Source organism: Athene cunicularia (assembly GCF_003259725.1).
Source record: "Athene cunicularia isolate RWA chromosome 1 unlocalized genomic scaffold, athCun1 chr1_part1, whole genome shotgun sequence".
Lineage (NCBI taxonomy): Eukaryota > Metazoa > Chordata > Aves > Strigiformes > Strigidae > Athene > Athene cunicularia.
In genome coordinates, this window is record NW_020799091.1 from 126,706,887 (window position 1) to 126,733,525 (window position 26,639).

The 26,639-nt window shown below is 39.7% G+C and overlaps 1 protein-coding gene across 1 annotated transcript; it reads left to right on the forward strand.

Moving 5' to 3' along the window:
- Positions 1-13,644: 13,644 nt before the first annotated feature.
- On the forward strand, positions 13,645-24,142 carry CD86 (CD86 molecule). The gene is made up of 8 exons (XM_026847186.1): positions 13,645-13,673; positions 15,230-15,306; positions 15,433-15,482; positions 16,766-17,107; positions 20,788-21,099; positions 23,109-23,243; positions 23,543-23,594; positions 24,031-24,142. The coding sequence occupies exons 2-8, from the start codon at positions 15,239-15,241 to the stop codon at positions 24,140-24,142; spliced, it is 1,071 nt and encodes a 356-aa protein (XP_026702987.1). The 5' UTR covers positions 13,645-13,673; positions 15,230-15,238.
- Positions 24,143-26,639: the final 2,497 nt, after the last annotated feature.

The following is a 26,639-nucleotide window of genomic DNA, read 5'->3' on the forward strand; positions in this document are numbered from 1 at the left end:
GGTTAGGTCACCATCCCTTTGAATACGGAAGACAAGATTAGATCTCTTTTTAAAATACGTTCTTTGATCTAGTTCTGAAAAAAACATTATCCAGCCTCTGCACAGGGAGGGCCAGCCTAGGTGAACAGGGAGGTCCCTTCTGCCCAGGGAGTCTGAAAGTCTCTGAACAAAAAAAAAGAAACTCTACTGATGTTTAATTGGTAACTGCAAATCTTCCAGTTTTTAATTTCCTCATAACAGTGCAGATTTCAATTCTGCCTATTGTAGAAACCTACTTAGGTGTAACTCATCAATGTGACTGCTAGCTTTCTAACCCTTCTAAGTTAAAGGGTTGGCACTTTTCATATTCCTCTTATTCTTTCCTTCCACCCTGCTACCTCAGTTGCACTTTCCTAGACAGTGTTAGCTGGTGCACTGGTCTATAGGCATTCAGGAATCTGATTTATCTCTTTTTTTCAGGTGCACAGCAATAACATGAGAGGCAAAAGACACAAGTTAGAACATGAGAAATTCCAATTTCACAACAGATTTTTTTGGTTTGCTTTGTTTTGTTTTGAGTGTGGTCAGATAATGGAAGAGGTTGCCCAGAGAGGTTACAGGATCTTCTTCCCAGCAGGTGTTCAAGACTCAACTGGATATGGCTCTGAGCAGTCAGATCTAATCAGACCTGCTTTGAGCAGGGAGGTTCCCTTAGATGATCCCCAGAGGTCCTTTCCAACCTAAAGTATTCATGGTTCTATGATCTACAGGCCTAAAACAATGTAATTGTATCTTCTCTTTATAGTCCTACCTCTGAAAGTCTTGATAATGTCAGTGAAATTTAAATGTCTTTTTATTAAGGCTGTTCAATGTCTTCAGATCCTTTCCTCACCAGACTGCAAACCAATGCATCATAAGAACAAAGTCTTTCAACACATGTGTTATTTCAAATGTTAGTACGCCACAGTACTGCAGTACTCTAATGATGCTCATGACTTTTTGTAGGGTAAAAATAGTACAGAACAGAAATAATACACTGAAGAAGGTGTTTGAATGATGCTACACATAGGCAGACACATCTGTCTCAATTAAAGAGGTTTGGATTCTACCATTCTTGCACAACACTAGTTTTGGTACATTGCTCCTTCAGGCCTACATAAATGAATGCATTGGACAAGGCAGGTAGAGCACTACAAGGTATGCAGGGCTTTCTGATCTTTGAAGAGCTTGCCTTGGCAATATAAATGTAAATCTAGAATGTATTAAAAAATATGTTTGTGGATTATAATGATCCATTTTTTTGCACATTCTGATGGACCAAATATTTCAGAGCATTGCTAATAAACTCCACAGCTTTTTGCCTGAATTTGCCGGAACTGGAATGAGATAACAGATTTACATTAAATAACCTTGAAGAATATTTCAAGATCCCTTGACTGTTATATATAATGCAATTCCAAGGTGAAGTGAGTTCCTTGTAAGGTGAAGTACAAAGTGAGTTCTAGAAGTTACAGTAGTCCAAAGAATAGAGCCTAATGATGAGGGGTGACAAAATACAATAGGAACTGCAGTGTGCACCAAATAGATTTTTAGGAGGCCATAACTACAGAAACAGTCCATCAACTGTCCTGAAGTTATATATAATTAGAAACAACTGGGGTTTTTTTTCCTGGTTCATATACTGTTAATATAGTATGCACTCACACACAGGTGTATATAATGTAATGGTCTTAAAAGATAAGGTGAGCAAGTGTCTTACACAGGAGTGTACGATCTACTGTGAGGAACACATATACACATCAGGAGACAGAGACAAATATTCACCGTCAGGTTGACTATAGCTTTTCTGACTGCATTTCTGAAAGGAAAAAACACTACCCCTGTGAGCCTTTTACAAGGATGGTTACCTATTAATAAACAAACAAGCTTAAAATGCATTCACATCTGAATAAAGCAATATTTCCCACTACACTAACTAAAAAAAAAGCAAGAGAATGCTCAAATTAACGTTACAACTGGAGAATGGTGAATTAATATATTTTAAGGTATAGTATGAAGTCAACAACTGCACTTCAGATAAATGCAAGTGGGATTCAGATCGTGAAATTACCTGTTTGAGCCTTAAAAATGCATAATAATGGTAATAAAACAAACATAACCTTCTTTCAAGTCCCTTTGAGGCAGCTGCTAGACATATCAAAATTGCTGTTTATTGAGCAACTTCTGCCATTTTCCATTATTCAACATAATTGCTCCCGTTTCATTCAAAATGGCTCAAAACCCTCTTTCCCATTTTGGCAAGCTAATACTCTACAAACACCCTCGCAATGCAAGATGATTTAAGATAACAATTTCTACATATTTGGACACATACAAGTTATTGTGCACACACACTTAATCACAGTTTCTAAAGGTTACAAAAATTACTCACCAGTAGGCAAGCTATCTGTAGACTAGTTTGCAGAGTCTTGAACTGTTGTCCGCTTTGGATTGGCCTCAGGACAGCAGTAGTCTGCATCTTAATGGTCTAAGAGGAAACTACCTGTGCTGCTTACCCTTATGGATGGTATCCTTCTTTCTCTGAAACTCCCCAAATGTACTGAGGGATGTCACATATTGCATCTCCGAAATATGCTGTTTCCTCTCCTTTTGCTGTCCACTTTCACTTCAGGGGATTATCTTCAATTTAGCCCTATGTCAAATCCTGCAAATGGAACAATTTTGATGGCAGTTTGCATTTTGTCACCCTTTTTTAAAGCAATGGTAGAAGGGTCTTAAAATATGAAGCTTAAGGAAGACAGAACTTTTCTCAAATCCCACATAGAACAAGAGATGACTTGATGATGATGACAGTTTCTCTCATTTCCTCTGGCTGTTTAGTTTCATAATAACCTAATTCACCAACATTTTCTCTGACTTCATTGATACACCCAGTGCACCTGTCAATATTTGGTGCTCTCAACAGTTCTTCAATCATTCTTGGTCTTATTCGCAAAAGGTCCGGGAACTAAAGTAATTTTGTTTACCCTAGCTAGACAAAGGTCACCCTGGGCAAAAGAATTGTCTGTAGTTCCATTAATAAGAATTTCAGCTAAGCAAAGAAAAACAGCATTAACAGAACATAGCATAAGAGAGTATGGAAAGAGAGGTTTAAATACCCAAGCTTTGTTCAAAGGGACTTATTATTTCACTGCTACCTCCAAGTGATGGCCTCAAAGAGAAGATAGTTATTCTCCAAATTTACAAAAAAAAAAAAACCACAAAATTGTCAAGTTAACCTCTTATGTGATTGTTTCTATTTTTCAGCAATGAGTTTATTTTAAGTTTCATATAGAAAGCAAATCATTTAAGAGCAAAATCATCTGTTTCACATGCCAGTTCTCTTTTATAAAATTTCCACAAAATGGACTTGCACTGTAGAACAGACTACAGTCATATTATTTCATTTTCAGCCAGTATTTATTTTTTATTAGGAGGAGTGCTAAATTCTCTTATTCTGTGTGAGGACTTGAGTTTAAAAGGATGTGCTTTCTGCTCTGGTCTCAAATGTCATCATTCTTCCAGTTAGCATAATATAGAAAAACAGTGAGTGAGTCTATAGGATGCATGGGCAGGAGCACTTCAGTACATCAGCATATATACAGGGTTAAGTAACCTCATTGCCTGAATTTAAATTTTATGTATTTAATTCCCTTGTATGTTACCATCACTTCCACATCAAATAATCACATTTTGTTTAAACAAGTTGCTAAACCAGAAGCCATGAGAAAGAAATACTCTCCAAATGAACTGGATACTTTAATCTTCATCTCGCAAAACTCAGGCATTGTATATTAAATAAACTTTGCTCCCAGTTTAACTGGAACATCCTGTAGGACAAGTCAATTAAATAACCTTAAGGATTGATGTAGTCCTTTAAATGTAGTTCCCCTGCCCCATAATAGAAACTGCTTCTTCCTCTGAATCAAAACTAAACGAGCTGTGCCTGAGAGCTGTAATGCAATTCTCATCTCTGGACAACTGTTAGCACTTGCTGAAATGGGCCCTGGTACCAGCAGGATTTTAAATCTCAGTCTTTCCTGGGGGCTAGAGAGTTTTCCCAGGCACTGCTGGCCATTGCTCCTAGGAACTGCAGTAGGTACCTTCTATGAGATTTTCTTTAATCTCCAGAATTTTTTGCCATACTATGAGATGAGATGTGGGATGTTGTTTTCAGCAGGCATTGGTAATCCCCAAGACCTAACCAAAAGCCATGCAGGAGCTGTCTCTGGCCATGAGAGGAGGAAAAAGGTCTGTCCAGTTAGGGCCAAATCCATCAAAGTTTCTCAGTACCTAAGATGGTTCTTGGGCTGGCTTTAAGACATCTGCACACAGAATGACAAACATGAAATCCCCTTTGAAGATGTTACTTAACCTAAATTCTATAGGCCTCCAGGGTTTCAGGTTTCCAGGTGCCAAAACCTGAGATGCTAAGAGAGGGTTTACTAATTCAGGCCCTAGCAAGACCCAGTCCCAGCCAAGACCCAAGCCTTTTCTCTCTTTGTTGTGTTTGATGGATTTGACATAGTTGTTTGTCTCAGAACATATTTATTGAACCAGCCTCTGCACAAAATCAGATTGCGGGCACTTATTCCTTTTGAAATATGGTTAGAACGATGATGTCTCTCTCTGCCAATTAGATTGGGACTATTTTTACAGCTTCTTAGAGGTTAGATGTTGGAGAACGGCTTGCAGAGAGCAAGGCCATGGGTCTCTGCAGGAGCTGATTGCAGCCATCTGAGGTAAACAAAGGAAAAAACCCAGGGTACAGTCATGCTAACAAAGGACTGTTATGTTAACAAAGAGAGAAACTGAGGTACATTATGGCCTTGCATATGATAGAGGAACGACCCTGGGAGAAAAACAGGTTCAGAAGAGGGAAGATGTTGTGACATGCCTGAGATGGCACAAGGGGCTGGGATATTATAATGTAGCCTTTTACATGTATCCAATAGATTTGTGAGTAGTATGCATGATTATTGTAGAGTGCTTATATAAGGTGTGATTTCTTTCAATAAAGTTGAAGCCTGCTCTAGCATTCACGTTGAATCGGCTGCTTGCTTCCTCCGCCCGCCGCAGTCAGAGTCCTCATTCAGAGGTGCAGAAGGTGCAGTACAATTCCCAGTCCTGCCTCTGAGATGTCTGTATGCTTTTGTCTCTCACATTATGGAACAGCACTGTAGACAGCTATTCCCTAGTAGACGGCAATTCTCAACCACTCCTGAACCTGTGAAGTAAAAGAGGGAATACTGCTTTAGCTGCATGATGGGATCAGTCACACAGAAGAGGTCATTCTCAGTCTTCTTTTCTTAGCCCCAACCCACCATTAATGTATTCGTCATAATAATATTTAACACAAAACTCTTAATACAGTCCTGGGAGCAATAATAGAAACCCAGAGCTCCCATGTCCCTAAAGAAGCATTAGAAAATGGAGGTCATTCTGCTCCTTCTACCTTCTCTGACCCAGAGACTTCTGTGCGATGTGGAATTGGTTCAGAAGTGATTTGGTCCTACTCTAGGACTGTCTTTAGCCTGGTACCTGGTCCTGTAGCATGAAAAAGTAAGTCGGAATCTTCTCATGAGGACCATGAACCTGGGCCCCCTATGTCCTGAGTGACCCAGCTCCTAAAGAAGAGAAATGGAATTTACTTGCACTTCTCTGAGTGATGCATCCTTCTTTTAAAAGAAGGTGATGAAGGTGCCTGTTAGCAGAAGTTTCTAGACTGTGAATCCTGAGGGAAAGCAAGTACCTATTAGCACAGAATAAGGAAAACACATCCTTGAAAGCGGTCAGATTGAAGACACGTTTGTGTGGGCTTCTCCCATAGACTCATGTTGGTGGCTCCCTCCTCAGCGTGCTGGTTGTCAAAATTTCCATTCTGGGGTACCGCATCCCCCCCATGAACTGTGCAAACTCTATCTTTTGGCACCTCTTGTTTTCTCAATGTGAGCATGCAAAGCCTTAATTATAATAGCAGTCTTGCTGTAGCCAGGATAGTCTAAGTAAAGCAAAATTTGTAGAGAGATGATATTTGCTATTGGAGCAACTCATATAACAGGAAAAAACAAGCAGTCTGTCAGGCCTTTTTCAAGTCTTTTCAAGCTCTTCCTGTTTTTTCCACCAATATTTGGCTCTAATAACAGATATTTCTCCATCTACAAAACTTGCCTTATCAATTTATGGCAAAGAATGTATTACCATTTTTCCTAGATTTTAAAATTTGTCAGGTATAACCCACTTGGGGAATACTCCAAGCCAGGGTTGCTTTCATTTCTCTGAGTGAACCGTGACTGAAGCAGTATAAGCAACACAGTTTGGTTTCTCAATCTTTTTGTGCTTTGTACCCTCAGGCCACTTAGTGAAGGTTTTAGCCTTACTGGTATCCAAAAAGACTCTAGAGAGACAATTTCATAATCATACCTCCAGAGTCTCAAGATACCTCCTAACAATACCTTTGGCACTGTTTTTTACTGCCACGCACCTTTGTCTCGAGCTCATCTTGCTTTTTAGTCAGTCAAGCATCATTTCTGTATCAATATTTAATGTTCTGGGGCTAATGAAGAATGTCTTGGCATCCCTTATGCCTTTAAGAGAAAACTGAGATCATACACAGGGCTGAGGGGGTTCTCTCACCATAAACTGCGTTGTTCTCTTTGCCACAGGTGCCATCACCCTGGATCTGGGCTGCTCACAATTTCCCACTTGCCTCCCAGGTGGTGACTTCAGCCTTAGGCAATGGATCACACAGTTCCTCTGGAAGCTTTCTGGGGTTCCCAAGGAAGGCAGCACTTACTCACTTGCAGGCACACCATTTCCTAGATCTCTTCCTTCAGGATGTCCTTTACCTCCCTCCCAGTAAAACCCAATACCAGCTTTCTGAGAAAACCTCTCTGCAGCCTCATGTGATTCTGTGCACCAGATCTGCTTGCCTTTGACCATTTTATCCCATTCTTTTCCCACTCTGGCAAGTATCAACAAAACATCTGCTTACCATAAGTAAAATCTACTTATAACACTAAGCTGGTAAGTAGTACCTGCATCTACAATGACCAAGATTTCAGCCATTCAAACTTCGGTCCTCTGTCAGCCTGGAGCATCTACTGAGCGTGGGGGATACAGCCTGAGCTGCATTCACAGCCATGCTGTGAGTGGCTCTGTATATGTCCACATGTGCTTCAGTTAATCTCTTGCACATAATTTTATTGTAATATGTGTTCTTTGGTATCACAAGCAGCTCCAGACTAGCAAATCTTTTCAACCTGCACCCCTGCTGCACAGCTGTGAATTTCATCAAGGCTCTGTGCAGTCTGTAGTATCTTGTCCTTGCTGCCACATATCTCCAGGGGAAAACTCACAGAGCAGGAATCTAGGCTTCAAGGAAACATCTTCCCAGATACCTGTCAGCTTTTAGAGTTGTGCTGTATTAGGCACAATGTTTAGTATGAGTTATTTCAACAAAGAATGCGTTTCCTCTTTGCTGACTTGGAGATCTATTTTCAATCCTTACTTTGTTCTCCATATTTTTCCTTCAATTTCAAAGTTTTTATTTCAGAAACAGACAAAAAAGTGGCTGAACAGTTGATGAAAATTCACTCTTAAGCCTGGGTTTTCAAGTTCATTCTGCCTTTTTGAATACTTGCTTACCTTTTCTTCATGATCTACCATCAATTTGGGTTTTTTTTCCCACTAACAGTCTTAGACAGTGTTCTCACTAACCTCTTAAAAACCTTATCAGCTGCTAAATCCTAATTCTGTTCTACAAAATTCCCCCCTCTCTGTGGCATTCTTATGTAATTTTTATGTGTTTCAATTAAAGACTGATCTAGTTTCTCTTTCCTTGCCTACACACTGTCTCTGTCTTGCTCCAAACGTTTTCGATTCTCTTCTGAATTAGTCACATTGGTTTCCTATTTCAGGTGCCACTCAACAAGTTTTTAAGGGAGAATCACAGGCAATACATTGCAAACTGAGCTATCAGCATCAATTATCTATTATCACCTATAACAGTATAGGCAAGGCTAACCTATAAATGCATAGCAAAACTTTCACCATGAGCAAGGAACCAAACCCCACTGCATCAAAAGTTATTCAAGCTCATACAAAGGGCACTACGTCCTCATCCAGCTGCAACCAGCCTGGCTGGCTGATGTTTTGACTCAGATGAAAACTGAACTCAATAAATTTGTATGACATTCAGAGTTTAAATGGTGAGACTCTGTAGGCAGTAAGACAAAGAATATTTAGCATTTCCAATTTGATTACTTCCAGTACAACATTTATGTCTCATCCATCATTACTTTTGGTGACATCTTAAGAGTGGGGGGAAGATGTTCCATCATCTCTGAAAATCCTATGCACCTCTCCTGTTTTTCTTGGTAACTATAAGACAAAGTTGCAAGCAAGTTAAAAAAACTGAAGCGTGTATAAACCTCCTAGGTTTTAGAATTTTGCTGAACTTGTTTGCAAAACATTTAAATTAGATCCAAGTAGTTTTTAATCAATCTCATTGAAGAAACTATTATTTTGGTTGCTTTCACAGGAAACGTGAGTTAAAAGCATATTATAGTTCTCTGCTACAGACTGGAGAAAAAACTTCCCCTTTTTTACTCATAGCAGCCTACTTCTCCATTTTTATTCAGAGCTGTTGAGTAGTTTGTCCTGGACAAAGAAAGACGTGTATAGAAACTGATTTAGAATTAATTTCTAATAACGTTTAATAGGCAATAGATACAGGATGGATTTTTCTCTCCAGACAGCCCCTTTTTGAATGCCATGTTCAAACTGTGATTCATACAAAAATGTCTCAGGTGTGAATAATGTTTGATCTACAGCTGGCAAGCACAACTACAGTCATTAAGCTGGGCTGTTATGAGGCTCACTGCATGCACATAAGCTAACTTAAAACAAACCTTAATGGATGATAAAGTTGAAATTTTACTAAACTGGCAGAATCAAAATGAGTTTACAGGAGAAATCAATTCCATGTAAATAGTTTGGCAGTATAAGAAAATGAAGTTATTATTTATCAAAGAATTATACAAATAAATAGTCAAACACATAAGCACAACTTCTTTACTCAGTTATATAGAAAAATCAATTAGAACATGGCAATGGAAGCTTGTGGTAAAGGTATAGGCTTAAATTTCTCTAATTTCCCATAAATGTTACACAATCAGTCCTGCTACCACCTTTCTTATATAACAATCCATTCAACTGTATTTTTAATGTGTCATCAGACCTTAAATTAACTTGGTGACTTTCAGCAGCAGAGTATTGGGGAAGGACAGAGAGTTTTGTCTAATCTCATTCGAGAAACTTCAGTCCTTGTCAACAAATCTATTCTTTCTCATTCTATTAATACAAGACCTATTTAAGCAAACAAAAGTGAACGGAATTTGCCAGCCATGAAAACTAAGCCTATCCAAAAAGGGTTATTTCCTTCAGGCAAAATCCAAGCAAAGGTTTTCTTGAAGACCAGGGCTACACAGCAGCTCAGGGACACTGTGAGTAATACTGACACTTGTGAGAGAATTAAATGAGCTCTGAAAGAAGGGGAATTTCAACTTAAAAAGAGGAAGCTTCTTTTGGACAGAGGATGCTTGCTGTTAAGAAGCACATACATATTTGTGATAGGAACGGGTTGATTTTCTGTGATCTAGGCTTTCTGCATATGGTGTTGAACAGGCACTGAGGACAGAGGAAAGAATGATTATTTCTGTTGTCAAGATCCATACTGGAGTATTTTGCTGCCTCTGAGACAGGAAGTCTGGAAAAAGAAATAAGGTACTCCTTAGTATTGTAATAATGCTTTTGATTGAGTAGTTTTGCTTTTTTATTTACCTGATAATAATTTGAGCAGTTATTGAGGCAAGCCTTTGTAATGCCCCTATAAATGAGTAGGATCATACATTTGTAAAAATGTAATTGCTGTTAGTAAAGTGACTCCACAGCTGCTCTCTATTTCATTTGAGTCACAGCTGCTAATCGTAGCAGCCTCACACACATCCCTTATTCCCTAGAGCAAGCTGACTAACCCATAGCAGAATGAGCCAGAACCCATTCTATAGTGGCATCAACACAATTATTTCCTGAATTTCTGGAACAGAATGTTTATAATCATAAACTGGGCAAAAGGACCAAAGTGGATCTGCAAGACATTTTCCAGTTATGCATGTTATAAGGATGGCAGTCTTAATTTACAGCAGTACACAGGAGATCAGGTCCTTTCTTTCCAGCTACTGCAATTCTGATGGTTGAAGGGAGGCACCCAAAACCAAAAGGTAAAACCTCTTCCTTTAGCTTTGTAAATCAATTAATGTGTCATGAGAAGCCCTGTGAGAAAATCACTATGTGTTCCCAGAGTATCTGCACTAGAACTGAGAGCAGAAGGGCTTGACTCCTTTAACTGCACTTCTGAATATCACATCTTCATTTCATAATTGAGATTAAAAGAAAAAGTAGCTCCTGATCAGTGACCCTCCTGTTTAAGAAGCAGTATGAGCTTTGTGCCATGTGCCCAGCTGGTTATGAAAGACATTGAAAATAATGTAATATCTAAGGACTAAACATATATTGTATGGCTGCTAATCCTTGTTAGGTGTGTTTGAGTGTAGGTTAGGAAGCAACTACAGATTCAGCCTTTTGTGTACAGAACATATCTTTCCATGAGAGGTGCCCGGAAAACTGATTTGAGGATATGCCTGTACTGCATTGTGTAGCCGTGCTGCCATTTCCAGACATTTGAATGGATGAGGGCCAGTTTCGGAGTGGGCATTTGAATTCCTTCTTCTGTACCATGATTCTTGAAGAAACTTAATCAGCTGGCATTTCTAAATTGCCACCTGTGTGGGAACAGGCATGCGCTCCTTCTCTGTTTTGTTGCAAAGTCAAACAGGTTAGTGTGATCTGGTGATAAGTCAATTCAGCAATTGCTACTTCCCAGCTGACAAGTTTTCCTGACTAACCTTGAAGCAAGCGTGAGGGCTGGGAAAGGAGGACAGACATCACCTGGTGTGGTACCTGTGATGCAGAAGTAGTTCAACCAACTTGCCGGTTCTGTGGCCAGGTGTAGCTTAGAATGTGGAAAAATATGTCAACCTGACCTGTCCTTTAGGTGGAACTCAGAATAAGCACCACAGCTAATCCCAACAGATGTCTCGTTCTGGTTGATGATGTTCTTCCCCTCCGAATTTCCCCCGCAGTTTCACTTGTTGGAGTAGGTGTTCGCCTCCTATGATTTGTGCTGTGGGACCGCGTGTTGTTCAGCAGTTGCTGTGCTGTCTTTGAGATATCCACCCTTTGGTTGTGGATGAAGAATTCTGCTTGCAGAGGCAGTGGAATGCTCCATGATCTTTGGACCAAAGGTATTACTGAAATAATTGGTGGTGGTTAATTGTTATTAAAAGAGCAGTTTCTGGATGTTAGAGCAAAGCGATCTCAGAATCATAGAGAAAGTCATAGTCCTCCTGAAGATCTTAGATATCATAAGATATAATAATAAGGATGTTGTTGAAAGAAGGGATGGTGGGAAGGAATACAAATGTATTCAGAAATCAAAAATTACAGAGATGGAGGGTTTTTTTAAATGTAATAACAACATAATGAAACAACAAGCCCAGATTTTGGAAATGTAACTTGAAGTAAAAGACTGTTCTAAAAGAATGAACAATAGAAAAAGTTTAGCAATTGCTTATAACAGTGCCACCTTCTAACTGGAGAAGCATGTAGGAAACAAGTTGCCTGGATAGTGGTATGTTTTTAAAATGTGTCCCTTATGGATATTTATGTGGTTGTATGGCTTAGTGTTTGGATGGAGAGCATCCTAGAATTCTCTGACCTTGCCACATTAAGGGAATCTTAAATTATGATTTCCTTTGATAACACTTGTTCAGATGTGTTTACAACATGGGGGAAGGCTGGCAAATGCATTTTTAGCAGAATTTCATTTAGAGGTCTCTAGGGTAGCTTTCAGGTCAGCGTTGGAAACTCTTAGTCACAGATGTCCTGTCTCCAGGAGGCTCACAGCACTGCTCATGGAGCTACTGTGTTGCAACAGGGTGGAAATTTTAGAAAAATTCCCTACACTAGAAAAGTCAAGTTGCTTACTAGTTCAGTGGCCAGTTTTGTTTTGAGTTTATTATGAACTGTGGGGGAGGAGAGTCTTCTCATAGAAGATACGTATTTGATGTGAAAAAATCAACAAATTACATGTAAGAACATGTAAGAAAGGAACATTTTGAAATGAACTGAAGGGCAGTGGAGGAACTTCAGAGTCAAAGGGCGCACATTTGACAGTGTCTTTCAAAAGATAGTGACTACATCCAAAAATGGAAACAGGAAAAAAGAGAGCAAATGAAAACACAGGCAAGCATACCAGATAAAAAGCTCTTGTTTACTCCAAGACTTTCACGCCTCACTGTGCATATTGGGTTTTCACATGCTGGATTCACATGCTGATCTGGGAGGAACAATAGTCAGAAAGCGCAAGCCAATCTCAAAATAAGTTGCACAGGGCTTTCTGGAAATTGCCCTCAAAGTAAAGGCAGTGAAGTTGCCTCTTTTTCCTGAACATCAATCTTAGAGCTCTTCAGGGAAGAACCTGGCTGTACTCAGCTAAGTGGGAACTATCTCATGACTTTTCTCAGACTGGTTTGGGCCAAACCAAAGCAGTCATGAATAGGGACAATAAAGTGCGTGTACTCATATGGTTTATTCTCCTTTCAGTGATTGGACTGCAGAGATAGTCAATAAAGGGTGGAGTGTGACTACTGACTGCATAGTGACATCATTTCAATTAATATACTTCTCCATTTTTCATCTCTGACATGCACACATGATTTGTAATTGTGAGGCGTGGGGACATCTCCAAGAATGGCTGACAAAGCCTCAAAAGTCAACATAGATCTAGCCCTATTTAGCGAGAAAAACCAGTTACCTCCCCATGGACTGACCTCACATAATTCTGGATGTCAGAGATCATTTTTAAGCCCTGGATCTTCAAACCATTCCCATCTCATCGATTATCACTGGCATCATGAAAAAATGCCACTTCCACAACTGGATGCAGCCAACATGTGAACAGAAAAACTGCACATCCACACACAGACCTGTAGTGCTCTGAAGTAGAGCAGTGCTCATGCATTGGGCCATGGCCATGAAGAGGGCATTTGGCCTGCACCATTTGCGAGCCATGGGCAAAAGTCTGTCTTTCCTCTCTTACCTAGTCCCATTTGGCTGCTAAACAGTTCTGGGACATAACCAGCCTTTCAGCAGGCTGCAGATATAAAAGAGAACTGAGCACAGAATTTGTACTGAATATGTCAAAAAAATGGTGTAAGTAGACAACACAGACTGTGTAATTCTCCTTCCTCTCCTTGGTCTTCCGGACACTGGCTCCAAGGATTTGCATTTGCTGGTTCAAGGCATCTTGTAAAAAAAGGAGAAGAGAAGCTGCTTGGAGCACTGAGGTTTTAGTGTCCCGATTCATGATTCAGCAGCTCTCTATAAGGCAGCTTGCGTGAGAGAAGCAGCTTGCCACACTCAGTGACCTCCCTCTGCAGGGAACGTGGGTGTACCCTCCTCCGCAGACTCACGGGATCCTTCTTCATGCAACTATCCCAACAGCACACCTTCTCCTGGAAGACAGCTGCCAGGTAACCATGTAGGATCTCTGAGACTTCTGTCCTCACAGCTCCACATCCAAACTACAAAGAAAGGCAAGAAGTGTTATCTGGCATTTTTGCCCAGGTTTTATTTCTCTCCATTACTCTTATTTTCAGTTCTAGTTTTGGTCCTTGCTGTTGTGAGACAGTCTTGCAAAACATGACTATCTATAGCAGTACACTCTCTCTCCTTCACTTATGCTTCCAGTTGCTAAATTGTTTTGATTTCTCCTCTTACACACCTGCACTAGATCCAAAAAATAGGGCTATCCTTTTTTTTTTTTACTTGTCTAGAAGCAAAATTCTTATACACAGGAGGGAAACATGATTACTGAGGAGGTTCTGTAGTTTTCAGTGCTGGGCACAGGCAATTTTATTTAGGCAACCAGTTGTGTGGTTTAATTCTGTGGGGCCCAGCCTAGGAGGAAAACCCCTTGATAAAAGTTCACTATGTAGTAGGATGGCTGGAGCAGAAAGAGAATCAACTCTGTCTACACCAATGGATTCTGCACCAGCCCTCCCTCCTCTTCTGCTACCACAGGTGGATCACAAACAAAATTGTCTATATTCTCTGAGACATTTGGGCTTCTTTCTCCCCTGTCCTAAGAAAAGTCAGGATGAATCTGATCTAGAAAAAATACCATTCACAGTTCTAGACGTTGCAGTGCACTCAAAAAACATGTCAGCAGAATGAAGGGAATTCTGTATTTAACAGAAGAGGCTCTTGCTCCCTGAGACATGGGGGAAAGGTAAAGACCCAAGTGTACCAGCTTAAAATAAAACATGACAAAAAATAGGAAACCGTCAGGAAGCTGTACTACCAGTGAGGACAGCAGACAGCAATCTCACCATTTTTAAGTAGTATGAGAGCTGAAGAGTTTTTACATCTGCTCCAGCAAAAGAGGATTCTCTGGAGCTCTTTAAAGGAGAGTGAAGAAATATATGGAAAAGGTATATGAAAAACACAAAAGTGCTGCTAAAATGCAAATCATCAACCACAGGCCAGTCAGATGCAGGTGCTGCTCTCTCACCAGTGCATGGGAATGACATTTGCCTGTTTACTAGGATTATAGGCCATTATACCACATGAACACGAGCAGCCATACAAGTATTTTGTTTATAAGATAAGTTGTAGGGATTTTTCTTTTTTTTCTAAACAGATGCGAGCTTTTCTTGACGGCAAATTATGTGCTGTTTAGCCTCTTTAAACCATATACGATTTCTCTCAGTTGTCTTTTACTGTTGTGAAGGATAGGTTCCTGTTACAAAACTGAAGATCACACACTTCATCACTTCTGGTAGCTGACATCATTGTGCTCTCTCCCCCACCTCCTCCTTCTGTGTCACGCTTTCCTCCCCCTCCACTTTCAATTCCCCCATCTTCTTCCCCACACTGCCAGGCCAGGCATGCACCCCATTCCTCTTTCCTTCGCATCAGACATTTAGGGTACTCATCCTGTTCTTAGCACCCTGGGGGCTTTGTGTTCCTCCCATGGCATACCCCATCTGCAGTAATCTTGCATCACTTCATCTTCTCTGTAAACCAGAGATCTGTCATGGCATGCTTCTTGTTGCTAAAGGCTGTGAAGAACAGAGAAGTCCTTGCACCAGTCCATGGGAAAAGGTGAGGTTAACTTTCTCAATAATCTCTCTCTTGCTAAAATGTCTTACCACTTCTTTGGGAGTACTGGAGAAGGTACTGGAGTGTTTTCAACCTCTAATATACTTATTTCATTCTTCGTTCTCACAGTGTCATGGAGGTCTGCATACTCTTCCTTCATGCTATGATACTTCTCCCAGGTAAAAACCACAAATTTAATTGTAAAAACTGTTTAGATTATTTGTGTCCCACTATGTGATACTTTTTCATCCACTAAGAAGCTCATTCCTTAGTAGTAATTAATCATTTCCATTGCACAATCAAGGTCATATAGCCTATGTGACAAGTATTTAAATTGTGTGCAGGGACTCTATAAAATATATAGTAAGTACTTTCTCTCTTCAACTTTATATCTTTACATTACACTTATTTTTATGCTGCTTTTAAATTTTCAATTTAAATCTGTCCATATCGCCTCTATATATCATAGAACAGAACGGTATTAAACTGAAAGCTGATAGTTTGTTATGGGACGACTAGAGTTGTAAGGCAGCCGTGGAGATAATTTTGCAGTCTGGTGCTCTGAAAGAGCAGTCAAAACTTTTCACCAGAAGAGAGACTGTAAATCTCCTCCTCCTTTTGAGCACGGCAGAGGTGTTTGTATCTTCTGGGGCAGAGGAGTGCATTTCTCATTCCAAGGAAAGAGAGTCCTCCCAGCCCATCACCACCAATAATAATGGATGCATGCACTGATGAAAGCTGGAGAAAAATCATCCCTTGTGTAATATGGTTCATGCTTTCTTTGCATGAAGGCATAATTGTATTTACTGAGTATTTCTATTAGCAAGATCAGCAACAGAACAGTTAAATTTGACATTTAATCTGTCATCAAACTCTAGATTAATTACAGAACAGTTAAATCTGACATTTAATTTCTCATTAAACTTTATATTCATTCCTCAGTGAGACTGAAAGTCTTCACCCGGTTCTGACCTTCTAGTCATATATTCCCTAGACGCCAACATTTACCACACAGTGTGCACTTTACATTTTCATCAAAAACTGCAATGCTATGTTATTTTATTAGGAGAATGAATTCAACTTTTTAAAAATAAATTGTGCAACTATATATCTCCTTTGTGGCAGAATCTCACTACACTCAGGATGCTACATACACGAACTGTTTGGACCTTTTGCCTGCATTTAAGTCCTAAAATATAGATGCTCACAACCTCTGTGTGGTAGACCTTCCTTGGAAAGTAAAATACAGGAAGGGAAATAAAAAACAGTTTTATGACCTAGACTCCAAAGACTGAGTCAATTTGAAGAACTATGTGTCCTGTCATACATAGTGGGAGAATTTGTGTCTAAATAGTGGCGTTTTTATTTCTGCTGTCATTAAGTGTTGCCTCTGTGAGTGCAAAAACTTGGTGTTCTTTCTTAGCTGATGGAAATCTTAATTTCTTCTTTCTCTTTGTCTAAGGTATTGCTGCCAGTGTACATCAGGTGAAGTCATTTCTCAATCACACTGCATACCTATCCTGCTCTTTTCCAAACTCTCAGAAAACAGACATAAAGGATTTAAGAGTTTTTTGGCAAAAAGACGCTCTTGAAGTGGTGCATGAAGTATACTATGGCCAAGAAATACATGATAACCTTAGTCCTAAATATGTAAATCGCACCAAGATGGATATGGACAAATGGACCTTGCAATTGTCAAATGCAGGAATTGTGGACGAGGGACAGTATACATGTATTATACAGCACAGAGATAAAGGATCGCCAAAGGTCATACACACATCTGAGTGCTTACTGCACATCATTGGTAAGCAATCACTTCTAATTGCCATATGGTCCGGGTTTTTTGCGGGGCGAGGGGGTTCTATGTCACTTTGTTCAGTCCAGAAATGCGGGGTACTGTCCCCAAGCCACTGAAAATGTACCTGCACTGGAGCAGAATTTCTAAAGATGCTTTCCAAAGAGCTTCTCAATGGAAAATCCTCAGCTCAGTGAAAAGTGTTCAGGTGGAAGCAATTAGAAGTAGAAAATGAGGCAATAATTTGCTCAATATTGTATCTTTCTGGATTCCCACTCTGTCATACTTTACAGTGAAAACCATTTTGCCTTCTTCCTCTTGCCTCCTGCAAGTTTTATGGCTTTTAGGACTCTGGAAAATACACCACTTTATTTGCATCTGATGCACTGCGTTCTATTAAAAGCAGTAATAGTTAGCATCATTGGTGGTAAATTACAGTTGAAACATAACAAGATTTCTGCAAACACCCAGCTCTTTTATGATGATATAAATTGCAGGGAAAATAAAGAAAAGAGCAGCTTATATGTGGAGGAGTAGAAATTCATATGCTCAGTTAAAGTAAGACTGAAAATATCTCTGAAGAAAAAATGCAGGCATTGATGAGATTCAACCTGATTTCTTGCCTGTTATCAGAGGAAAAGGCAGAAAATCTTTTAACGGGGGAATGGGGTTCAGTGACGAAGTAATCTTTTCCTAATATTTTCTAATATTCTAGTAATTCCTAATATATTTTCCTATTCTATTTTAAGCTGCTCTGCTAGTAACGTTTGTCTGTATGCTTGTGTTCTCTTCCACTATGATAGTGCTAGTCATTAATAATAACAGCTTCCAACTTCCACTACTGTTTTCAGGCTTCAAAACTGCTTCAAAAGACAACAGGCCATGGTGTAACAGCACTCAGAAATGGAGTACCATGACATCTGAGTCTATTTAGCTTTGTGCTGTCAGCAGATGATCCCTCAATCGGCAGATAGAAAACCTAGATTGTTAACTTTGGTTCTGCCAGAACCCACCTGATGAGTATTTTCAGCAAAGTTTTAGAACTCAGAAACTCATAATGTGCACTCAATAGCAAGGCCTCCAATTTAAGAGATGCTTAGCCTCAACTATTTGGTTAATTCAAGCAGTTAAATTAGTTATATCAGCTTAGCCAACATCTGAGCAACATGTTATAGAAGTCTCATACTTAGGCACTAAAATTCTCCCAGACCTTTTATGGTTTAATTTAGGAAGACTGTTTTAACTCTGCTGCTGTGTTCCTTCCAAATGATTCTGTTCAGTAAGTTCCCAAAGGAAAGAGCAGTATAAAACAAAACCTTGAAAATAATTAGAAGGAAAATACAAAGGTACTTGTGCTTACCTACTGTTTCTTAATTGGAATCTCATATCATACGTGCAATATTTTTTTGTAGTACAGCATGTCACACTTAAAATGGACATGAGAAAGCTTGAGTGCTGTACAAGAAGGATAGGGCAGTCATACAAAGCTATTTAGATCACCTGGTGACCAAGCCCATTCAGAAATACTGAAGTACCTTCTAATACCATTTACATGAGTTATTTATATTTATTACGTTAGGAAAATACACAGATTACATGTATATTATATATATTGGGTAGAGTCAGGATGATTTATACAAGAACAATTAACACAGATCATTCTTCAGCAAGAAAGGAAGACTTCACAATGGAAAGCTTTTGTTCTTAAACAGGCAATGTATGGACCATGGGGACAAGCAGCGTAACTGGAAATTCTGCTGCTATAACATGGCTCTAATGCTTCCTTCAGATAGATCAACAAGGGAAGTAAATTAAACTAGGGAAGCTGTGTCAAAATATGTACTATTCAAAGAGTTGGGAGTGAAACGGATGAGAACAGTTTGTGTCCTCATTTTAAAGGGGATGATTAAAAAGTTAAAAGCATGGAGATCTACTAGAGTTATCTGCAGGCTGGAAAAAATACAGTCCAGTTGGAGACATGGAAAGATTGATCTGGTTACCTTATAATGCAGGAGACTGAGAAGAGTCTTGTTTTCAGAGTATGGGAACCTGAAATACACATAAAATACTGGATTTTTTTTAAAAAAAAAAAACAACTAATTACTTCAGTGAAGTTATGAAAATAGTCAGTGGCTGAAAAGAAGTGAGAAGTAAAGCACGTTGTCACTTTAGAAAATGGAACAAAACCAGGTAGGATGATTAAGCCATTGAGAAAAATATTAAGGGCTTGATGGATCTGTCACCTGAGGTATTTAAATCTAAGCCCATAGCCTTTTTGGAAGACACGTTTTCTTTAAATCAAAAGACTTCCTGAAACATGTTTTTATGTTAACAGTCCAAAGCTTACATATATGTAGTCCACACCCTGCATCACTTTTCAGTAAATTGAAGTTCCAGAAGCCATAAAACCAGAAGTGCTTTGATCAGGGTGTATTCCACTATTTCCACTTGTTTACTGTCAATAAGACTGAAACTCAAATCGCTTGGATGAGATCTGGCAGGTTTCACAGCCATGTATTACATTCCTACCCTCTCTATAAAATGTCAAGGAGAGAATAAATACTTCAGACAGAAGCTGGACTGAGCAGACAGCTAAGCAAGTCAGATCTCAAGGAAAAAGAGGAAGCTTGAGCTCTCCTGAGGGAAACTTAACTAAGTTTTGGGGTATGAAAAAGTTGGGGCTTTTTCCGTTTTGAACTCACAGCCATGGACTCTCATGGGGCTCTATGTGACTAAGCTAAATCCTTATCTCTGTGTGTTGGCATACAGCAAATAAAAGCAACATCATATTTCTTCATTCATATCAAGAATTCACTGGGGCAAGGATTAGAGCCTGTATCAAACATGTTGAGTGTGTGTGCAGAAGAGTCAGACCTTCTTAGTCTCATATTTTTCTAAGAATCGTTTTCCCCTTCTGCAATATTTCTCCATACTATCTTTAGTCCTACTGGCACTTAAATAATAAAGTATTTTCAATGAAGCCTTGAGTCCATTTCTTGTATTTTCTTGTGGTTTGTTTTTTGTTGGTTTTTTTTTAACTTCCTGTACGCCAACATGCAGTCAGTATTATGTCTACATTCTCTCCTTCTCCTTTTCTGTTATAGTCTACTATTTCTACTACAGCCTCTTAACCAAACAAATCCTGGTTAGGAATATTTGGGAGATTATTTATTAGAGAGTATTAGTTAAAAGCTAAAAGATTACTGACAGAAACCAAGGATATTTGTGCCTATGACAGCACTGGATGTCCAGCTTACCCCATCTGAAGTCCCTCAGATGATTTCTTTCTCTACATTTCACCATTAGAAGCTTCTGGTTTTCCCCTTACTTAAAATCAGGAGGTTGAGTGTAGGCAGCACTGTGTCCCATTCCCATTTTGTGCTTATGCACTGACTTGCAAGCAGGCCAGGCTTGATTATTCTCAGGTGTCAATGGACCTAAGAGAGGTGGGACAGACAAGAGTCCGTTGTCTGACTGATCAGACTTATGTCCTTGAAACACCCTGAGGACAAGGAGGAGCAAGTCTACGTGTACACCAAAAATATAACAAACCCTTCTTGGGACTCCTGTTGTTTTCCTGGGAAATGTGTTTAGACTTAATTCTGCCTGAAAATCTTAAATAATTGTCAGGAGCTGTCTCAAGATGTGATATGTCTGCCTCATGATGCTTTCTCTTTGGTCTGTTTCAGCCAACTATAGTCAACCTGAGATAGCACGGCTGGACACTGGGGAACCAAAGCCCAACGCATACTTGAATCTTTCCTGTTCTTCCAGAGGAGGTTATCCAGAGCCCAAGAATATGACTTGGCTAATTTCACACGAAAACGTAACATACAAGCGTATGCATCACATGGACGTTTCACAGGATGCTGTAACAAAGCTGTACAATGTTACTAGCAAGCTGAATATCACAGTTCCTACAAACACCCTTACTAATATTAGCTGCTTGCTTCACCTTGGAGGGCAGCTGGGGAGCCTTGTCTCAGTGCCACTAGGCATAGGTGAGTCTCCATTCACCCATTCCAATTTTTGCACGGATAGGAGCAGTGCACACTGTAATAGAGCTAATCACAGATAGCAGCATAGTCAAGGCAGGGAGTAAACCCTAAGTAGCAGTAGGAGTTGGTTACAAGCTTTGGATGTTCACCAGCAGCCATGGCCACCAAATTCCCTCTCCTTTTCATATGGCAAGTCTTATTACAGCAAGGAAACAGAAGGAAGGCTACTGCCACCCAATCCGGAACACAGCCCTGTTCATCCCCTCCTTAGATGCTGCTGCAGTAGTTGCAACAAAACAACCTGGATGTCAGGATTAGGTGGCAACCAGTCTCTGGAGGTGACATTTAGCTGTTAAGAGAGTTGCCACTTCACAGAATCAGAGAACTGTTGGGGTTGGAGGAGGCATCTGGAGATCATCTAGTCCAACCACTCTGCTCAAAGCAGGGTCAACAGGTAGCACAGGGCCTTATGCAGTTGAGTTTTAGAAATCTCCCAGGATAGAGACTTCACAACCTCTCTCAGCGGGTTGTTCCAGTAACAATGCCCTGATTGTAGAAATGCTTTTTTCCTGGTGTTTAGGTGCTTGAGCTGCTATTTTTAATCATTCCCTAGAGAGGGGCAGAAGGCTAAACAGAAGAGTCCCTTGGACCAGATTTGGCTCACAAACTGCCAAATAGACTGTGCTGTGTTTAAGTGTAAAGGCCATGAAACTTTGACTAGTCTTAGAAGCATTCCTGGTGCTTTTCCTAACATTTGGCAGAATGAAGTGTGCATTTCAAAATTACTATTTGGGGATTTTCTTTCTCTGGGATCGTGTCTTTTTTTGGACACCTCTTGCAAGAAAAAGCTGGGGAACAAAGTTCCAATAAGACTTTACTGCTGGGTTATGTTGGGGTTCCACATGACTGATCCTTTCTTTAAACTAAAGCTGTATTTTATTTATCTCCTGGGACAGGAAAACATCCTTTGACATATTTTTGCTCATAAGTTATGGCAAAAGCATATCAAAATAAAGACAATTCCCATATGGCTTGCACATGTCTCCTTTAGACAGGGTTGAAGAGGGAGAGCTGTGCATCAGCTGACAGGAACAGGGAGCCAAGAGGGAATGGTAGCATTGCAGGAAAGCCTACAGGCAGATGTAAAAGAAGCTTGCCACTCATTCTGATAAAAAGTTACACAGTGCAGTTTTCTTCCTATAAATTTAGCTAGAGGGTTAAGTCATCAATATGGCAAACTGCCTCTGATGTCCTTACATTCTAGAATTTTTAAATACTATATTAAAATACAATACAGGAGTCTTCTGAGGTTTGCACAGCCCTACATGTTGCTTATGAGTGTTAACATGGCTATATTAGCTACAGTGCTGCATCCTCCTCTTCCCTATTGAATTCTTCTCTCCTTCCTGGCTTTATGAAAGTAGCCACCTGATGAGCAGTGATGGTGGGTAAGAAACTAGGAACTCCACAGAAACAAAAGCTTTCTTTGGTGATAACTGAAGCTCTATCAGTTGCTAAACCTAGCAACCAGAACCTCAAAAGCACAGTAACCAGAAATAGAGGGAATCTCCTTTGCATTCCCTGCTACTTTCACGTCCCTTACGGCATTTCACTAGGGTTTGACCATCATTTCCAACAGACACCAAGTAGTAACATATCCCAGGTTCTTCAAACTTGCACAGTAACAAAGAGTAGCAGTAGCGCAGTAGCTGCCTCATAGGCTCTTGTATTAATCAAGTCACTGATCTCTCACATTACCCAAATTTCAGAAAGAATACTTTACCTTACTGTTGTTGAAGTGGCTGTTAAGACTTGGTGGTTTCGCTGTTTATTGGAAATTGAAATAAAGCAATATGGATAGTAATTTGCTGACACTATTAAAGCACTGTAAAAGCAAAGGATGCTGAGGGCCTTTCCCTACACTTCTAATTCACGTAACTTTGGGACAGATTGTTTAAGCTAACTGTCACCAAATTAAATCTTTGCTGTATCTCCTCTGTTTTCTTATTTAGAGATACAGGGGGAAAAAATGGAGAAAGTGAAGATAAATTTCTTTGGCCCACTTATAGCTGTGATTATATTGATCATACTTCTTCTGGGTTTTGTGATATTGAAGAAGAACAGAAATATCTCATCTAGCAACCAGAGTAAGTTATTACTTCTCAGTTTCACCTTTACTGTCCCTCAAGTCACAGGTTTTGCTCTTTGTAATCATCTCTTTACCTACATTCAAGCTGCTGACAGAAACTTAGGTTTCATGCCGGACTTAAGATAAACTTCCTTGGACAATTTATTTCCTGCAACGACTTAAACCATCCAGAAGTAAGTCAAAACACCTTTCTCCTGTCTTGTCCTGGGATCCACCTCTCCCTCTTCTTTATGCTCTGTGAGACAGCTATGGAACCAGCTTACCACTTTTTCCTGCAGTTTCATCCTTTTTCTCTAGTTTTGGCTCCTAAAACCATTGGGCTGTATAAACCTTTCTTGCCCATCAACATGTATAAGAAAGGTATAGCTGGGAGAGGGATGAGATGAGGCTTCCATCAAGTGCAAGTATCTCTGTCATCAGAGAGCTGAAGGATCCAAGGCATTGCTCCACCACAGGCTGCACAACACTGGACTGGAAGAATCATCTTGTACTAGGAACAGAATTTGATCTTTGCATTGCATTTCCATATCTTGTTCTAACACTAGGTTTCAGCAGTGCAGGATTTATTCTGCACCGAAAGGATCCTCATGCCGACATCAATCTCTCCTTCCTTGTAGCAAGAGGGAAATGTATTCCTTACAGTCAGTCTTGTTTCCTTACACAGCCAAAAGTGCTGAGCCCCGTCTCATTCTCTCTCCAAATCCTAAGGCAACTGGACATTTACTATCAACTCTTTCAGATCCTATTTCTCACATTTCTGTAAATGACATATTCATCTATTTTAGGTGTCAGCCTAGCCGTCTAGAAGCCATCCAGCTTGAAACTGAGGCCATCAGCCAGACTGCTGACTGGGAACCAACTCTGCACATAGCAAGGCCTGAGGTCCTGTGTTCTTAGATGCTCTGCCAGAATAAGAAACCTCCCCAGATACCCTACAGAACAACATGCAACTTTTTTTGTCTGGTGGCTGAAATCCACTGGCCAGTGCTCTCTGCTTCTATTTTTGCTTCAGAATGGTAGTAAATATGGTGCTCTGCCTGTCTGCATGACTGACTATCTTTTTGCCATATCTTTCACTATGCACCGTGACATTGTAAAATCCCAAGTGTCAATGAAGAAAGCAGAGCTGTGTGGTTTACAGAAGAGAATGTCTCAGAAATAGAAAGAGTTAGGCCACAGTCTGTGAATCATAACCATAACTGGAAACATGATCAGAGGCAGGCTATTAATCATAGGCCATGAACACTTTTGGCAGAGCCAGTGTGGCTTTGTAGCAGTAACTTTCTTGTAAAGCTCCACAGCAGAAAGAGGAACTTCAGGGCACTTCCCCACCTTCTGAGAAAAATCGTGCAATTCCTATTAGGCATTTGAAACTAGAAATCACCTGAAGGAAAGACTTGCTTTAAACATAATTTCTGGTTATCTTAAATTTTTTTTTACTACCATTCAGACTTCATATACCCGGACAGTTAGTACCTCCCCACTTTGTTCCTCTGTATTCTGACCAGATGCTGCACTAGTAGTTCAGGTAGATGCAGGGTTAGACTATGAAAGCATGAGGTATCATTCCTATGTGTATAAGTCTAAAGTATATAAAATTAAGCTAAGCAGATAGTGAAAAAATATTATATAAGTAGGTCATGTTCCAATTTGGTTGACTGCGTTCTCCCTTTCTTAGTTTTGCTTCAGACCTTGAAGATAGAACAATCCATACTCTGTGGTATGCTCAGCTATAGGAAGTAGTTTTACCTTTCAGTAAATATTCTCCGTTTCTCTCAAAATGTGCCAGTTCTCCAATCTTGATCAGTCTCTGCACTTTATATTCTTCAATAGCATTGACATCTTTCAGGAGAAAGAATGCAATAGAATTGAGACAAAATTCTTCCGAGGTCTTGATTGTATTTGCAGGTCTGACATTTTCAGCAAAAGCAGGGACATTAGCATCACATTCTCAAGACAAATTTCAGCTCAGAGTTGCAGTTTGGAGACATAAATTCTCTACGGTTTCTGCTGGGTACAAATATTATTTTCTGTTAAATGATGTTGTGAGTTGTTAGGTTCCACCTCAATTTTTGTTCTATTTTCAAGTGTGTGAGAGAATGTGCATGTCCTTCTGAGTTAGCTAAACCATTTGAGAGTCAGTTTTTTAAGCTATTACACTAACATTCCAAGTATTTTCATTCAGATTAATATCATTCAAATGTTATTAAAAGTTAAAGGTTTTATTTTTATGTGAAAGTTTATATTTGCTAGCAACCTTATTTAATGATTTATTAAAATCTATGTCTTTTTCTGTGTTGGTGTTTTATTCTCCTGCCATTAAAGCAATATTTTGGGGTATAATTGGGGAATACCCACATTTGTTGTTCTCAGGGAGGAAACACTCCCAGATTTTTCTTGGAAGCAAATGAATGAAAAAAGGTATTGATGCAATGACCAAGAACGGCACAACTGAAGGTTTCGTATGTTCATTCACAGAGCTGGATATATGTGCACAACTCTTTGTATGTGTACCTCCTTGACCTATACACCTCAAAGATTAGATACAAACTTCCAGTCTGAAAATTTGGCCTTTTGACTCTATGCTGCAGGTTGTTAAACATACCTCCAGTGCGTCGCACAATCTTCTCTAACTCTTGATTAACATTTGGTTCCTTAAATGTGTTTAACTATCAGGTATAATAAATCAGGTAGATACTCACTAGATTTGTGTTGTCTCTCCTGCTTTTTTTAACAGTTACTGTCATTCAGTTCATTTTTTTCAACATTTTCCCTTCCCACCCAAGTCATTCACCTCAAATCCTCACTAACGTTGAGGTTGTCAGAACAACAGCTAAACCTTATTTGCTCCTACCCAAACAACACTGGGAGTCTTTTGTCTTCTGTATGACTAATTCCACACACATACACATACACTCTTGAACTCGCAGTCTTGCGACTCTTACAAGTCCTTAAATTGTGATGTGCTGCTTATCTGGTCAGCTTTATGCACTGAGGAAAAAAAACATCACCAATGTTTCATGTTTGTCTATAGGAGAAAAACAATAACCAGTTCCTCTACAATGGATAAGATACCTGGAAAACTATGGTAGTACTCAAGAGTCCTTCTCTAGAACATTCACTTAGCAGAAAAAAGCAAGAAATTCTGAGCATTTGGAAATTCAGCATTTTTTTCAACAGGTCTTAGTACCTCTGACAGGGCTTTCCACCCTGATACACTTCTACTATCACTATCAGCAACTGTAATTAGTGAAAAAAGTCACATGGAAAGTTCAGGTTATGTTTTGACAACTCCCTTTCATCCTTAATTTGTTCCTAATTAATGAAGTTGTTTCTTTTTACCCCGTGCCATCCCTCTACTTTAGGCTGCCAACCTCCTTCTATTACCTGCTCA